Raw genomic sequence first — 15,539 nt, 5'->3', positions numbered from 1 at the left:
ACACCGAAAAAACCTCGGCAATGAGTCATCATTTAAAAGTAATTTATTTTCCTCCTTAAAATTACTTTTCATCGAGTATTTTTTCGTTCCTGATCGGTTCGTTGTCGGAATGTGGGTGGGGAATGTAAGGGAACTGTATGATTGGAAAGTCCTACGCTTTGGAGCGAGTGATTCACTAATGCGTTCGATATTTTCCCGATGATGGGATGTCCTTCCTTAGGCGGAATGATATTGGATCATTTGGCGGAGTGGAAGAGGAGGCGGAAAGGACAAAGGGAAGCATGAACGTTGCAAAAATAGAAAGTAGCAGATATATAGCTTATGAGGCGTGTAGGGTAGCTATAGTGTGGCAAAGCTGGGCTTAGGCTGAAAGCTGTTTCGCGTTTCCGGAGAGGTTTTTTTGCAGAGTAATGAAAATTTTCCAACGCGTTACGTGTGCTTTGCTGGAGGCGCATGTCACGTTGATGGGTTTCTTCAGAAATTTCTAGAGGAAAGTGTAGTATAAGTGATGCAATATGATGAAAGTTGAAGAGATCCGACGATCTCACCCTGTTTGATTCCAAAATGGATCAAGCTCGGAGATGCCGTACAACTGCAATAAAATTAGCCTAAAAGCAACCTTACGCCGTAATGACATCGATCACTTCATCCTCGTCAATATCATCATCATCATCATCATCGTCGTCGTCCCCATCACCGTCTTCGCTGCGAGCCGTACTACCGCTTCTTGCGGTCAACCCTTCGAACCCACTGCAAGTATTGGTCGTCGTCGTAACGACATCGATCGTCATGCTACTATTCTCGTCCTGAAGCTGCAACTCCCTTTGCCGCGCCTCATCCCGATCGATATCCTGACTACTGTGGTAGATCTTCCGCCCGCCAACCATGTCGTCTTCCTTGTAGCACGCCGACTCCAGATGCTTGTTCAGGTAGGACTTCAGCGCGAACGTCTTGTGACACCGTTGACACTCGAAGTTCTTGTCGGTAGAGTGTGTCTGCATGTGGGCCCGCAGATTCGATCGATCGGCAAAGGCCTTGCCACAGTGGCCACAACCGTACGGCTTTTCACCGGTGTGTGACCGGAGGTGACCCTGAAGCAGCCACGGACGGGAGAACAGCTTACCGCAGACGCCGCAGCTGTGCGACAGTTTGTGGGTGAGTAGATGCATCGCTAGGGCCGGCATGGAAACGTACGCCTTGCCACAGGTTTGACATTTCTTTGCGGACTGGGAATCTAGGCTCCGATGGGTTTGCTTGTGACGCGAAAGATTACTGGAAGTGGCATAGGTTTTTCCGCACTCTGGGCAACGGTATTTGCCTTTTGGGGACGTGGCTACCGGAGCCGGGTTGGTGTCCGCTGGAGGTTGATTTTGGTCGACGATGGGACTGGATGAATCCTTGGGTGGTGAGTTCGTAGGCTTCTTGCGATTTTTGGACCGTCCATCACTGGAAATGAGATCATCGTACGTGTAGAGCTCTGCGGCTACCGGTTTATTCTGAGGTTGATGGTGAACGGTTGTAGAAGACACCGATTGTTCCGATACAGTAAGATTGGCTTTTTTATTGCCTTGTGCGACCAGCGTTGTCGAGGGGCAAGCTTTTTTCCTCTTGATGAGCTGGTTGGAAGACGATACGAATGAGACCACCGACGTTGGAGCGGTTGGGGAAGAACCGTTGCTTTCCGTGTCAGACGAATGCTCCGAAGTGGGTGGAGTCAGCGGGGCGGCCGAAGCGATGGTCTTCGCCACAGGAACTGTCGTGGTTGTAATTTCGTAGCACGGTATAATCATCGATATCGGCCCCGATCCTGGGGGATACTGGTAGCTTCCGTCGACGATGTTTATGATACTGCCGTTCTGGACGAGCGTCGCTGCCGTTGGTTGGTCCGTGGCTAGCGGGGTGTGAGTTGTGGCGGTTGAAGTGCTAGACGTGACAAAGTTCACGGTCGGTTCCGAGCTGGGATGAAGGATTGTCACGACGCACGGAGCCGGAAGTGGGGGCAGGCTCTGCGATAAGGACAATAAATCATGAGCGGCTTCCGTTTCTTCGATGCTTCGATCGCGGAATATTGGCGAGGTGGTATCGTACTGGAATGGGCCACCCGAGCACGATTGACGACCTGTTGTACTGCTGCTGCTACTGCTGGAAGATGAGTTGGTGCCCACGGGCATCACAGGCGAGGGTGATTTATCTCCTTTCTTATCTGATGGGGGCTGCGTGTAAATTAACATCTGTTGTTCTCTTTTATTCGGATAATTATTATGGCTACGGCCGGATTTTAGCACCGTCGTCGGTACCGCTATGGCTGCTGCTGTCGATGATGCCGAAGGCGACTGGTTGACGACGGAATGGTTTGAGGAAGCACTTACCGTTAAATGTCTTGAGGAATTAGCTTTCACGTGGCTAATGCCGTTGCTGTTGCTGTTGCTGTTGATGGTGTTATTGTTGTTGTTATTGTTGGTCTTGATATTGGTGGTTGGTTCACATTTTACGCTCCGGTAATCGCTTAGCTGAATCGAGAATCCTGCAAGAGAGGAAGAAGAAAGGTAATTAAAATTAAAGCCATCGGGTCGGAATCCAATTAGTGTGCCGGTGTAAAAAAAAAACGGACAGGCCATGATGGTAACAAATTAGTGAGCCAAATTAATGTAGGGAAAAGATTTTCAATGGGTTGCCATTTTGAAGATGGATGTCGCTGTTGGCAATGATTAAGAAGGGTTGTTAGCAGAATTATTTCGATACGTAAATCACAGCTTTGAGCTGAATAAACTTAAAATAAAGCCAATCGGCAGAAGGTCTAGAGGACTTGGAGTGTACTTTGGAAAGTTTAAATTTTCATTAGAATGCAATCAATGAATGTCAGATTTTGATTTGTAGAACTTCGTTTAATAACCATGACTAAAATCATATATCAATATTTTAGTGAAGGTTTAAGGATCTTAAAACAATTTGTTAATTCATGATGGCTCAATATAGGTCATACACATTAACGCACAGTGGCGGGTCTCCATACAAAAGTCGGACAAAACCTAGAATGTTTCAGAATCTGGCTGAAAATCACATATTTAGTAAATTTGGGATTCAATTTTTGACGTCGAAATTCAAAAAAAAAAAAGTGTATCTTTCTGATATGAACCGATTAATAGACGTCAATTTATAATATTTTCTGTTTATTTTGGATACTAAATTCATTATCCAGGACATCACAAACACAAGTGAAAAAATAATGAATAATTAGTTTTGATTTGTGAAAACGCATACTAACCATTTTTGAGCAAGTGAAAATTAAGATCTATCACGTTTTAAGAGGTTTTTTAGTGATATTGTAATTAACGTGAAAACTCTGGGACAGGAATTTGTTTCGAGTAGCTGTGTTGCTGTGGTGTCGCGTTGGTCGGTTTTTCTTTTCGCTTGGTTTTGGTGCTTTGCCTCCCTCCCAAGAAGAGTTTTACCGGGTTTTTTTCTTTTCTTTTCATGGTGCTGGCGTTCTGCCTTCCGGAGGATGCACGCGAATGAGGTATTAGGCAAAAATTCGGTGCAAATGAAATACTTCGCATGTGATTCAAAATATTGTGTTCGGTTGTAAAAACAACGCGGAAGATTTTTTCGATTACCACGAGTGAACAAACCGGTTCCGGTATAAAATTGCATCGTAGTTTGTCAACTGTCCCTTATTGAAAAGTTCGGGATTGTTTAGTCTATAGTTTAGATGATAATTATGTGGTTAGAATAATGACTGTGTGTTACACAATATAAAAAATAAGCGGCGCCGGTGGTGCAGTGGTATACGTGATTACCTCTCACCCCAGCCTGCCTGGGTTCAATCCCAGTTGGCGCTGCCGGGATGCTCCGAGGCATAACATCTCGGATCACGTGTTCCTTCGGAAGGGAAGTAAAGCCGTTGGTCCCCGGTTCATGAGTTGATGGGTCGATAGGTAGGGTCCAGTTGTGGGAACTGCCTCCCTGGCGTCCGTAGAATTGGTGCTCAGCGCGGAAAACAAGATCGACGGAAAACAAATCAAGGAAAAAAAAAATCTACTTAGCTACTTAATTAATGCAACGCCTTTCCAACCCCTTAACATAATTACTGCTTATGTTTGATTTACTAATCACCATGCTCCTCCACATAGGTCATTTTTTTTAACACTCCGAATACGGTGGGTAAAATACTTTAAACCGACTTCGAAGCATCTGAAAAACGTGTTACAGCAAATTTGCAATGACATTACTTAGCCATTTCTTGATGAATTTCAAAAATTGTGGTACCTCTAGAATTCCTAGGCTTTGAAGATTAATTTAATTGCAGAAAGTTTGAAAATAAGGTCGTCTACTTTTGTCAAAAGTGAAAAGAGTCGTTACACTTTTTTTTAAGGGAGTGATTATGGGTTTTGCAAGTGGCTTAAGATCCATAATTTAGATTAATGGGCAAAAATGTTCATACTTATGGAGGCCTTATAGCCTAGTTAGTAAAGGCACGGTATTACCAAGCTGGAGGCGGCGGGTTCGATTCCCGATCCGGTCGAGGGAATCTTCCCTGGACATAGAATATCATTGTGCTTGCCACACAATATACAAATTCATGCATTGGTATTGGTATCGAGAGCTCTCAATTAATAACTGTGGAAGTGCATTTAGAATACTAAGTTGACAGCACGCAATAAGCTCATATGCGCTAAGCAATAAGCTTGAAAATGCGAGCAAGAAGAAGAATAAGAAGAAGAAGAAGAAGATGTTTATAATTAGCCTGAATACAGTCATGGTTCCTATATATGGAACCTGGAGATAACGGAACGGTCCTCGAAAGATCCGGATCTTTCGTAAAAGTGGTCTATTCATAAACCCCTGATCATAGAACTCCGTGGTTTTTTTCGAAAACATTAGGAACTGTGATATAAGAAAGAATTTGGGTTCATGACATAAACACGGACCTGGATGGCCATGAGAGCGTGCTCAGGAAGATCCGAAACATCTGTAGAAGTGTTCAATCCATGAAACTGATGCTAGAGCTCCGCGGTTTTTTTTTCGAAAAAACTTGGTACTGTGATATAAGAAAGAATTTGGGGTCATGACATAAACATGGGACCTGTATGACCGTCCTCCGGAAGATCCGAAACATCCGTAAAAGTGATCAATTCATGAAGCTGATCCTACAGCTCCGCAGTTTTAGAAAAACACTAGGGGCTGTGATGGTAGAATGAATTTGGGGTCGTGACAAACATGGACCCTGATATTTATGAGATATTCCGGAGTTCCAAGGGAATAAAAAAAACTGCTGAGCTCTAGAATCAGTTTCATGGATAAACCAATTTTACCGATGCTCCGAATCTTTTGAAGGACGGCTTCATAGCCATCCATGTTTATGTCACGACCCCAAATTCTTTCTTATATCACAGTTCCAAGTTTTTTCGAAAAAACCGTGGAGCTCTAGGATCAGTTTCATGGATTGAACACTTTTACAGATGTTTCGGTCCGTGTTTATGTCATGAACCCAAATTCTTTCTTATATCACAGTTCCTAATGCTTTCGAAAAAAACCGCGGAGCTCCAGGATCAGTTTCGTAGATTGAACAATTTTACGGATGTTCCGAATCTTCCGAAGGATCGTTCCGTTGTCTCCGGGATCTATATATAAGAACCATGACTGTATTCTAGCTAATTATGAACAGTTGTGCCCCTTTATCTAATTTATGGATCTTAGGCCACTTGCAAAACCCATAAACACTCCTTTAAAAAAACGTGTAACGACTCTTTTCGCTTTTCAATAACGACCCTATTTTTAATCTTTTTACAATCAAAATAATCTACAGAAACTAGGAATTCTAGGAGTACTTTATTTATTTTAATTAGTTAAGAAATTGCTAAGTTATGCTATTGCAAACTTGTCGTTACACTTTTTTCAGAGGCATCGTATTCGGAGTGCGCACACAGAAAAGAAATCTTCTACGCGTAAATCTTCCCTCCTTTAATTTTGAGCTAAAGTTGGCGTAATAATCGAAATTGATTGCAAGCTTGTATATAACATTGCTGGTGTATGCAATGTCGCTCTTAATTTTACATGAAATATCGTGCAAAGTTACGCCAAATATAGCGTTACTTACGTGTGAACTGGGTATCTTAGAATTTACCTGATTTTTTTAAACGGTGTAGCTAAGCATTTCAGCCTAAAAAAATATATATTTACTCCCATTTCATCACCCAAGCAACAATTTTGGTTTTATGAGCAGGGCAGTTCTTGACCGAATTAAATGAAACAGCTTTCAATCGATCGAGAACTGGTTCAATCATTTTTAAGAATGGTGAGTGTTAATCATATTTATGAAATACGTGGGGTAAAACTATTGTTTAGAAATTTTAGAAATTTGAAAATATTTAATAAATTCCTGATAGATTGCAAGCTGATTCATCAAAATCGGGTCAGAAATAATGAAATGGGAGCAATATTTATTTTTTTAAACTGAATAGCTTAGGTACCGAAAGTTTAAAAATATATTGTTATAGCTTCTTGGGGCAATCTGGGACCCATAAATTCGAAAAGCAGATATGATTTTCCATAGAGTCTATAGCATATGACCTTTCCGAACTTTTTCAGTATGTTGTGCAGTATGCATTTACAAAAAGAAGATCGGATTTTCATACCACAAAACAGATAAGGCTTGTACTCGAAAAATATGCACGTTTAAGATCCGTGGGTAAAAATTGATGAAAATCTGGGTATAACTAGCTTGGAGTGAATTGTTTACATGTGCAAAATTTCATAACAATCGGTTCAGTGGTTATTGAGATGTCATCGAAACAAGAAGAAAATCGCCGGAGAATTTTGCGCGCCGTCATGGAAAATCCGACTGCGACCATGACATGGATCGAAAGACAACTGGGAATCACCCATACAACTGTGTCTCGGGTCAGGCCCGTAGCCAGCATTTGGTTTCGGGGGGAGCTAATTTTATGACATAAAAACTTCAATGATTTATAAAATGTGCGCCTAATTGAACATCGATTGATACACTGTTTTATTTTACCTTAACCAAAATCGTTGAAAATCATGTGTCATCATTTTTTTTTTTTGTTAATTCGTTTTAATTGTTTATCGGAATTTTTAATGAACCATCAGAATGTAAAATAATAATTTTTCAATCTCTTTAATACGCAGTTATGAGAAAAGTTAAACAAATGTATGAATATCAAGAAAATATTTGTAGTTTTAATTGTTTTCTGTTGGTAATGATGATCAAGATTTGCATCTGTTAAGAAAGACAAAAATTTGTGCATATTTTTTAAAACATAATTATTTTAAGATTTTAATGGTGTTGAATCGTAAAATCACCGGCACCGGATCCTAATTCATTTAAATTTATGAAGGCGGTAAATAACAAACATCCCTCGATGCAGTGGTAGCAATGTGATCCACACGAAACACGAACAGCGAATATTGTTGCCTTCATCATTCTGTATGTTTTTAAGGTTTTTGTTTTAGCATCACTGTATTTTTGTTTTGTTTTTGAATTGATCGTTATTCTGTGATATTTTGTATTGTTCCAGTTAGCTATATAAGTGCAAATATTTAATGTAATTAGATTAAGTTTGAATTTGACTTCCGATCAGGGTGCTGCCTGAAAGAGGTAATAAATAGTGAATGAGAAATGTATTCTTTTACTTCATTTGAATCAGTTGCCGATCTCCAAACTGCTGTCCAAAAATCTGAGCAACAAATTAAACACAACGTAGAGCCATATCCTGGACATTATACCTGTTTATTATAAAAGTAATCTTCTAGCTTTACTCTAAACAGTTAATTGATATTATAGACAAGCCCGAAAGTCGCTGGTTTCCCATTAGTTTTAATTCGTTTCAGTGTGGAGAAAGATCTTTCTACACTGGCTGTAGTGACCGGTAGTGTCAACAGAATCTTCAACAAAACATTGATTGTTGGAAAATACGTCGAGTCATATTTATCAAGCAGCCCAAATGCCTCAAAATTCTTGTTAATATTTATGGATGTCCGGCACCAGAGCTCGTATTCCACCTTTACCTGCAACCAGCCAGTGATGCAAAATATCATGACACTCACGTGACACTCGTCTTCGCATCAACCGACTTCGCTGACAGATCGTTTTGTCACGCTCTGAGAGTTAGAGCTATGGCAAACAACAATCACCAGTAATGGTCGCTGCTCACAAGCAAAACGTTACACTCGCTGCTGATCATGAAAAGCACAACGAAAACAGTGAAGAATTCTGCAGTACGATGATGAGAAAAAGCGAAGCGACAGAAGAAAATGAAAACAATGCCTACGCATTCCAAGTTCGTCTCGGCAGGTGCGACTGTAAGAGTTACAAACAAAGCAGGCAACATGAAACGGAAGCTGTTGGGCCCCATTAACTGTTTGGCGATCGTGATTGTGATAGGTCACAACACTGGCAACCACGCTGGTGAAATCACAGAGATAACAGTTAAGTTTGTCAAGTTGGGATGACTCTCCAATATCTGTAAAACCAGGCAACAATATTTGGAACACCGGAAGCATGTCATCATTTTTTGTGAAACGTCCCATCATGTTTTGGATCAATCCATCGAGTCTGGAATGAAAACTGCTCTTCGATAGTATTCCTCTGGTGTTGCTACTGATTGATTTGCACGTATTGTTTGCATGGATGCACGTGGATGTAGTCGTAACTGTGCATTCGAAAACAGACATATGCAGCTTTAAGGTTGCATTAAAAATTTCAGCAAATTTTGCTTCAGTGTCAGCTCGTCTCTCCTTAAAAACCTGTATTATACTGTTCGCAGGATTAAGAGCCGATATTAGCTCCACATATTTAGATTGTTATCCTATTGAAAGTGGTTGTGTTGAAAGATCACATTGATGTAATAAATATTTAAGATGTTTGTATCCTTTTATAAACAGAAAATGCATACGTTGCCTGAAGAATAAACTTCTAATATTTAAATAAGTTTTTAGACCGGTCCTGTTTTATACTGTGCCAATATGGTCTAGATCTTGCACTACCAGGAAAAAAGAACTTCAAAGGATTAAGTACAAAGTTCTGAAGATGATTTTGAAATTGCCTCCCTGGTACAATACTATCGAAGTACATAGAATTTTGAATGTTGAGACTTTAGAACAAATCTAGATAGAGTTGGAATTTGGGCGTAACAGCTTTTGTAAACAATGAATTCTTTCGTCGATTTCTAGCAACTCAAGGCACCCCAACACAAATCAACTTATCCAAGTCTTCCCCTATTCGATGGTAATGTTGATTTGCCAGGAAGAGCCATGTCTTTCGAAAAATCATCGAGAGAAGCCATTGTTTACAAAAGCTGTTATGCCCTAATTCCAGCTCTATCTAGAAATGTCCAACAAAATAATTAATAATTTTAGGGAAAAATCGTTGCAATCTTCAAACATAGATAAGAGGGTTACTTCCACTCACTTGCTATAAAAAAATGTTTTTCGGAATTATGAAATCATGATATAGTATTATACTAATTAGTACTAATAAGTTACAAGAAGAGGTCATGAAGTATATGTTTAACACATAAAACCTGTCAATATTGCTTTCAGTGCGTCACAATCAGCGATTTTACGACTCGTGAGCGCTCACTCTGAGTGAACGCTCACGAATCATAAGATCGCTAATTGTGACGCTCTCAAGGCGAAATTGACAGGTTTTATGAGTCAAACACATACTTTACTACCTCTTCTTGTTACTTACAAGTACAACATGGCATTATTGCATCTAATGATTGCATAATTTCGAATAATATTTTTTTATAGCAAGTGAGTGGAAGCAACCCTGGATAAGATATAGTTTTAGTTTTTAGTTTTGATGAGAATTGTTATACTGACATGCAGGTTTAGAAGACCTGTTTAAAATACTGAATTTCTAAGGCAGGAACAATGTAAAATCACTTAGATTTATATCATAAAAATTACAGCAGATAAGTTACTAGGTGGCTTGAGCACCTGGGTTAAAACGAAAAGTAATTTATTTTGAATTTTGAACAATTAAAGAGTTAAAATCTAAATAGAAACAATGTGTGACTCTTTATTAAATCCAATGGTACTTATGGAAAGGTAAATAAATTAAGAAGTCATTTGTTGTAGAAACATTCTATTTTGTATGAAATCCTGCTTGAAAAAGAGGGGTACAGTGCGGATTGTGTTTAGAAGGCTACAAATTGGGTTTACACCCTAGTTCCTACGGAAGTGAAACGAGGCTAATCTTTCATGCCATGTCATGATATTTAACAAAATCGCTGCAAACATAAATTGTTCATGCACACTATATAGTTACAGCCCGAGTCTCATTTTAGAGGGGGCTATAGGCCTGAAGCCTCGTCCATAAATTATTTTAATATAATATGAAAAATAAATAAAAACCTTACCCAGGTAATGGATATCTATTACCTGTACAGTACAGGTAACAGATATCTATTATCTTGGGTCAGATTTTTTTTCACATGACTATAATAATTTTGGGGGGGGGGGGGGGCTTCAGCCCCATAGCCCCCCCCCATGGCTACGTGCCTGTCTCGGGTGGTAAAATCGTTCAAGGAGTCCTAGACGTTTAAGGTTATGGATGACGAAACCTACATCAAGGCAGACGCAAAGCAGATACCGGGGCTGGAGTTCTACGTTGCCAAATCACGGTTTGATGTTCCGGAAGACATAAGGAAGAAGAAAGTGGACAAATTCGCCGAAAAATACTTGCTCTGGCAGGCCATATGCAAATGCGGTAAACTGAGTAAACCGTACATCACAATGGGTACCATCAACAGCGAAATTTACCGCACCGAGTGCCTCCAGAAGCGTCTGTTGCCCTTCCTGTGGTCCCACGGAGGCGAGACATTATTTTGTCCGGACCTGGCATCATGCCATTACGCGCGATCGACGTTGGATTGGTACAGAGACAATAACCAACCCCCCAAACTCACCAGAGATTCGTCCGGTGGAAAAAATTTGGGCCATAATGAAGGCCAAAGTTTGAAAATCGTCCAAGGTGTTTAAGAACGAGCTGGAGTTGAAGAAAGAATGGATGAAAGTGACCAAAAGGTCGGCTCCACCATTGCACAAAATGTAGTGAGGGGTCTTAAGGGAAAGATGCGGGCTTTCAGCGATGGAAAGGAAATTGAATAAAGTAATTATGCCGAAACATAATCCATATGTATTAGTTCATTCCCTGAAAGTTTCAAAAAAATGCGATCTAAAATAAATTTTTGGCGAACACTTTTGTCTGGTGCATTTTTTTCCAATACAGGCCTTATTATACACATTTTTTCATAGTTTATAGCAACCTAGACACATTTATTCACATGAGAATATGATTGCCCTTCAAAATTAAACATGTTGTGATCAAATTGGTTCAAAATTAAATGTGTAACAAATCTTTTAAATCCTGGTGAATGTGGACGTCTTAGTGGAATATCTGTATGAAGAGAGAGTCAAGTATTAGTTCAAGGCACTGAAGAAGTCTGCACATTGTAGACTTTTTTTTTAATTCTTTATTTAAGAGATTTTTAGCCTTAGGCTAGTTCATCTCTAAGCACATTGTAGACGAAATACGCGTATCCGTCAACGATAACCAAATAAAGTAGTGGAATTAAATGTAAATTACTAATCCTTCTCTCTCTCTCTCTCTCTCTCGCTCTTAATAAATCTTTAAAGTCAGCCATATTTCTTTGAATTTTAAACATACAAATCATCAAAACTAGTTGGCTTAGCAACGTTCAAAATATAAATCTTATCCATAAATCACAAAGTTTTAAGAAAACGTTAAGTGGGAATCATAGAAAAAATATAAAATAATAAAAATAAAAACAATTTTTTTAAGGTTTTGTCACTTTGTTGCTTATATATCACCGCCAACTTCTTCGTCGTCGCTGCCACGCCCGGATTACGAATTGGCCACATCCAGCAATTTGGCCAACTCGACGTGTGAGAACGTCGGAATCTCTTGCTGCGTGAGCAAAATTTTGACACGCTGCTCCTCTTGCTTGGACGTCATTTTGAAAACTGGAGAGCAAACGGTGAAAACTCCTCATAGCAACCATTGTAAATACACTCAGCTTCCAAATGTAGCATTTCAGGTTTATTTTATGCATTTTTAACAGAAATACACCAATTTGAAGTTGACCAATTTTTGCACGTTCCAGACTTTATGACGTGTTTATTTGTTGGCATTCATCTGATGCTTGCTGCTCTATCCACTTCAAACGATCAGAATTGTCCAAAATTGTTTGAAAACGTTTTTACAACGCTCCAAACTTCTCAGGTGAGTGTGACTATTGTCTGCAGCCTCTATTTCTTCAGCAACCTTTCCATTTGAACTCCGTGTGAACCAGCTATTCTATTATCGGCAACTCAAAATCAGCCGCATTTTGTATTGCGCATATTTAATTTAAAGCAAAATCTGGCATAACAGGATTGCTCAGTCGTAAAAATGTAATCAGATTGAAGCTGAATGACTAAGGAATCGTTTGAATACATTTAGCGAAGCGTTTTGATGGGAAAATAGTGAAATTAACGTTTAAGTTTTGGTTGCCGAAAACAGTCAATGGGTTGCGAAGCCGACATTTAACCTAGTAGTTTCAGCTACAAGCATTCACAAAAACTTTAATATTTTGACTTGTGAAATTGTGAAGTGTAATGTGAAAATGGACGCTACAAGGAATAATCTTAAAAGCACTGATCGAATATATTGGCGTTTTTAAATAATCGGTTTTCGGCGCTGATTACTCATGGAGCAACCATGAGCAACCTGATAGTTGAGAGAAAGTGTGCTACTTAGGTACTAAATTTAGTAACATCATCCTACACCAACCAAATCAACAGCATAAACCATGTCTTTTTTCAGCACTGAATCAAACTAGATTGTCCTTTGCTACATTGTCGAACATTTCCACTCCACACAAGCCTACAGTTTCTCACTGCTGCACTACCGCAGAAAAGCATAAAAAATAAATCCAAACGAATGTCAGTTTTGGCAGAACCTTGTTGTATGCCTTCAACGGTTCATTTGTTGCCATTTATCATATGGTTTTCGTTAGTACCTAGTTATTGCCATCGTCGTCGTCGTGGTCGTCGCAGAGGTTTGAGAATCCGCATGGCGCGCGCGAATGAAGAAAATCGAGAAAATGTAGCTCCTCGGTATCGTCGTCTCGTAAAACATATCGCTTCAACCGCCAAAGACCTCATGTGCCAACCATAAATTGCCGCCAAACACGCGCGTGGCCACCCCCAATCTGTCGGCCGGTGGCGGCGGTGCGGTGGTGCTCAACGATGGATGTGTTATTTTGCCTACCAACAACTTGCTCCCACCAGGCTTCTCCCACAGACAGAGAGCAGCATTGAAGCGTGTGGGAAAGCGGAAGCCCATCGGCATGCAACACATACGGCCCTACGGTTTGTGATTTGAATATTTTTGGCATAAATTCTGATTATTCAATCAGATTTATTATTGAAATTCATTCATTTTATAACTATATGGCTCATAATTTCAGCAAATATTAACATCCAACCGCGAACTGGTTTCCTGAATCGTGGAGGAACGGAGCGCTGCTGCTGGAGGTGGGCTATCCAGGAAATAACAACCGGCAAAAAAAGAAGGGTAAGCAAACGGAAATGATCCACCGGTTGTGATGATGTTGATGGAGTTGTGAGTCGTGCCAGCCCTCGGCGGCCGGACCCCACCGTCGTCGGAGTAGCAACAGCGCGCAGTGAAATCAATAAATTCATTTCCCGAGCACATAAATTTCGTGCTAATGGTGTTTTCTCCGATTTTTATGTCTACTCACATCTGCAACTTGTTTGCAAGGACGTGGTCACTGCCCTCTTGCAGATGTTGGGACTCTGTTGTAATCCTTTTTGAACTCAGGATGACGCATTTTAGCACACCCAAGCTTAGGATGCAGATTTTTTACGGTTTTGTGTAAAAGATATCTATAATAGATTTACTCATCACTTCTATATAGAATATGTACTGTAGTCTCTTCCAAAGGCTTTTCTATTAATTATGTAACATTGAATTAAAGCGAAGTGTTTTGAAGTTTACAATTTTCAGAGTTAGGGGGAAACGCTATACTAATATCAACATGAAGCTTTAGTGTCACAATTTATTAGCTAGAGTGTTACTACTACCTAAAACTACCGTAAAAATGACAAAAAGATTGACACTCAATCTTATGTCATACCGTGCTGCAGTTCGTGTCAAGTGCTAGTCACAATGAACTTTGACTTCAAATTGCTAATCGATCAGCAGGCGAAACTAACCGAAATAATAAATAATAACTCAGAAGTCACACATCGCTCCGCTCAGCCAAATAATGTTGATGTTGTGCATAAAGCGATCGATCACCTCGACACTCTGCTCACCGACATAAAAAAAGAGCTGGCAGCGAATAAAAGCAGCGGTTCTACTGGAAATGTTATTGCCATTAAGAACCATATGACATCGCTAAATGATATGGCAATGCAGGCATCCAATAAAAGCATATCGACGTCATTACAAGCGATGACGTTAGGTATATCAAGTGACTTGAGATGTTTAAGCGATGAAGTTAATAAAATCTCAAGTCTCACTATGGACCTGACAACTAGTGCTCCAATGCGCAATAATCCAATGTTAGAGTTGGACATTCTGGACGAGCTGAAGTCATTATCAGCAAACATTATGACAGTACATAGTACTGCACCTTTGACTCTGTCTCCGGATTTGTGTCCCAGCCTGGACTCAGAAATAAACAATACAAATAAAAATAACAACAATAATGATGCCACTGACTCAGGATGGAGACTTCTTGGTACCCGGAAGGTGTGGAGACCAGATTAGACGGACTACGACGCTCGTGTATCGCGCCGCTTGAGTCAGCAAAAATTGGCTGACAAGGCTAAAAAATGGAGGAAGCAGAACACATCACGTCAAAATTTAGGCTACAACATCCGTAACAACAACATCCGTAATAACAACAACAACAACAACAACAACAACAACAACAACAACAACAACAACAACAACAACAACAACAACAACAACAACAACAACAACAACAACAACAACAACAACAGCAACAACAACAACAACTACAACAATAACAAAATCAACAACCAGCACCAAAATCAAAGCAGAAACGACAACTACGATGTTTACTTCTACAACAACAGTCGTAACAGGGATAATAGTGACATCAATCGCAGAAACATTGGACTGAATCGCGCCCACTTACTTCCGTCTGATAGAGAGCTTCTTGCAGTAGCGAAAGATCGCTTCTCCAGGCCACCGACTAATTATCGTCCAACGATGCAATTTCATCGAGGTGAAATTCTAAACCCATATCCGGAGAGCGAATCTCCATGTACCATTCCTGCGCCTAACCGGATGATTTCAGCTACTGCATGTGAGGCATGTTCAAGTTCATGCAGGCATTCGTGTTTTCGACTAAATTGACGAGTCATCTAGAGGAAAGTCCCAACGATGACAATGTTTTTGAAGAACTGGACAACTTTCACGATTTGACGACCTCTCGACAGCAGGAAGGAGAGGT

At 40.1% G+C, this 15,539-nt stretch overlaps 1 protein-coding gene across 1 annotated transcript in view; it reads right to left on the bottom strand.

The window, feature by feature from the left end:
- Window positions 1–620: 620 nt before the first annotated feature.
- Window positions 621–15,539, bottom strand: part of LOC135713164 (myosin-G heavy chain-like) — a 117,791-nt gene continuing 102,872 nt past the window's right edge. Inside the window, exons 2-3 of the mRNA XM_065236275.1 lie at window positions 2,370–2,524; window positions 621–2,213 (exon numbers count right to left, since the gene is read on the bottom strand). Of these exons, the coding sequence (XP_065092347.1) occupies window positions 621–2,213; window positions 2,370–2,524 (1,748 nt within the window). The remainder of the gene's footprint in view (window positions 2,214–2,369; window positions 2,525–15,539) is intronic.

Source organism: Ochlerotatus camptorhynchus, unplaced genomic scaffold (genome assembly GCF_037179485.1).
Source record: "Ochlerotatus camptorhynchus isolate MF236.1 unplaced genomic scaffold, CSIRO-AGI_Acam_v1.1 ptg000540l, whole genome shotgun sequence".
Lineage (NCBI taxonomy): Eukaryota > Metazoa > Arthropoda > Insecta > Diptera > Culicidae > Ochlerotatus > Ochlerotatus camptorhynchus.
Note: the sequence above shows the minus strand (reverse complement) of the source record. Positions and strands in the feature narration are given on the sequence as shown.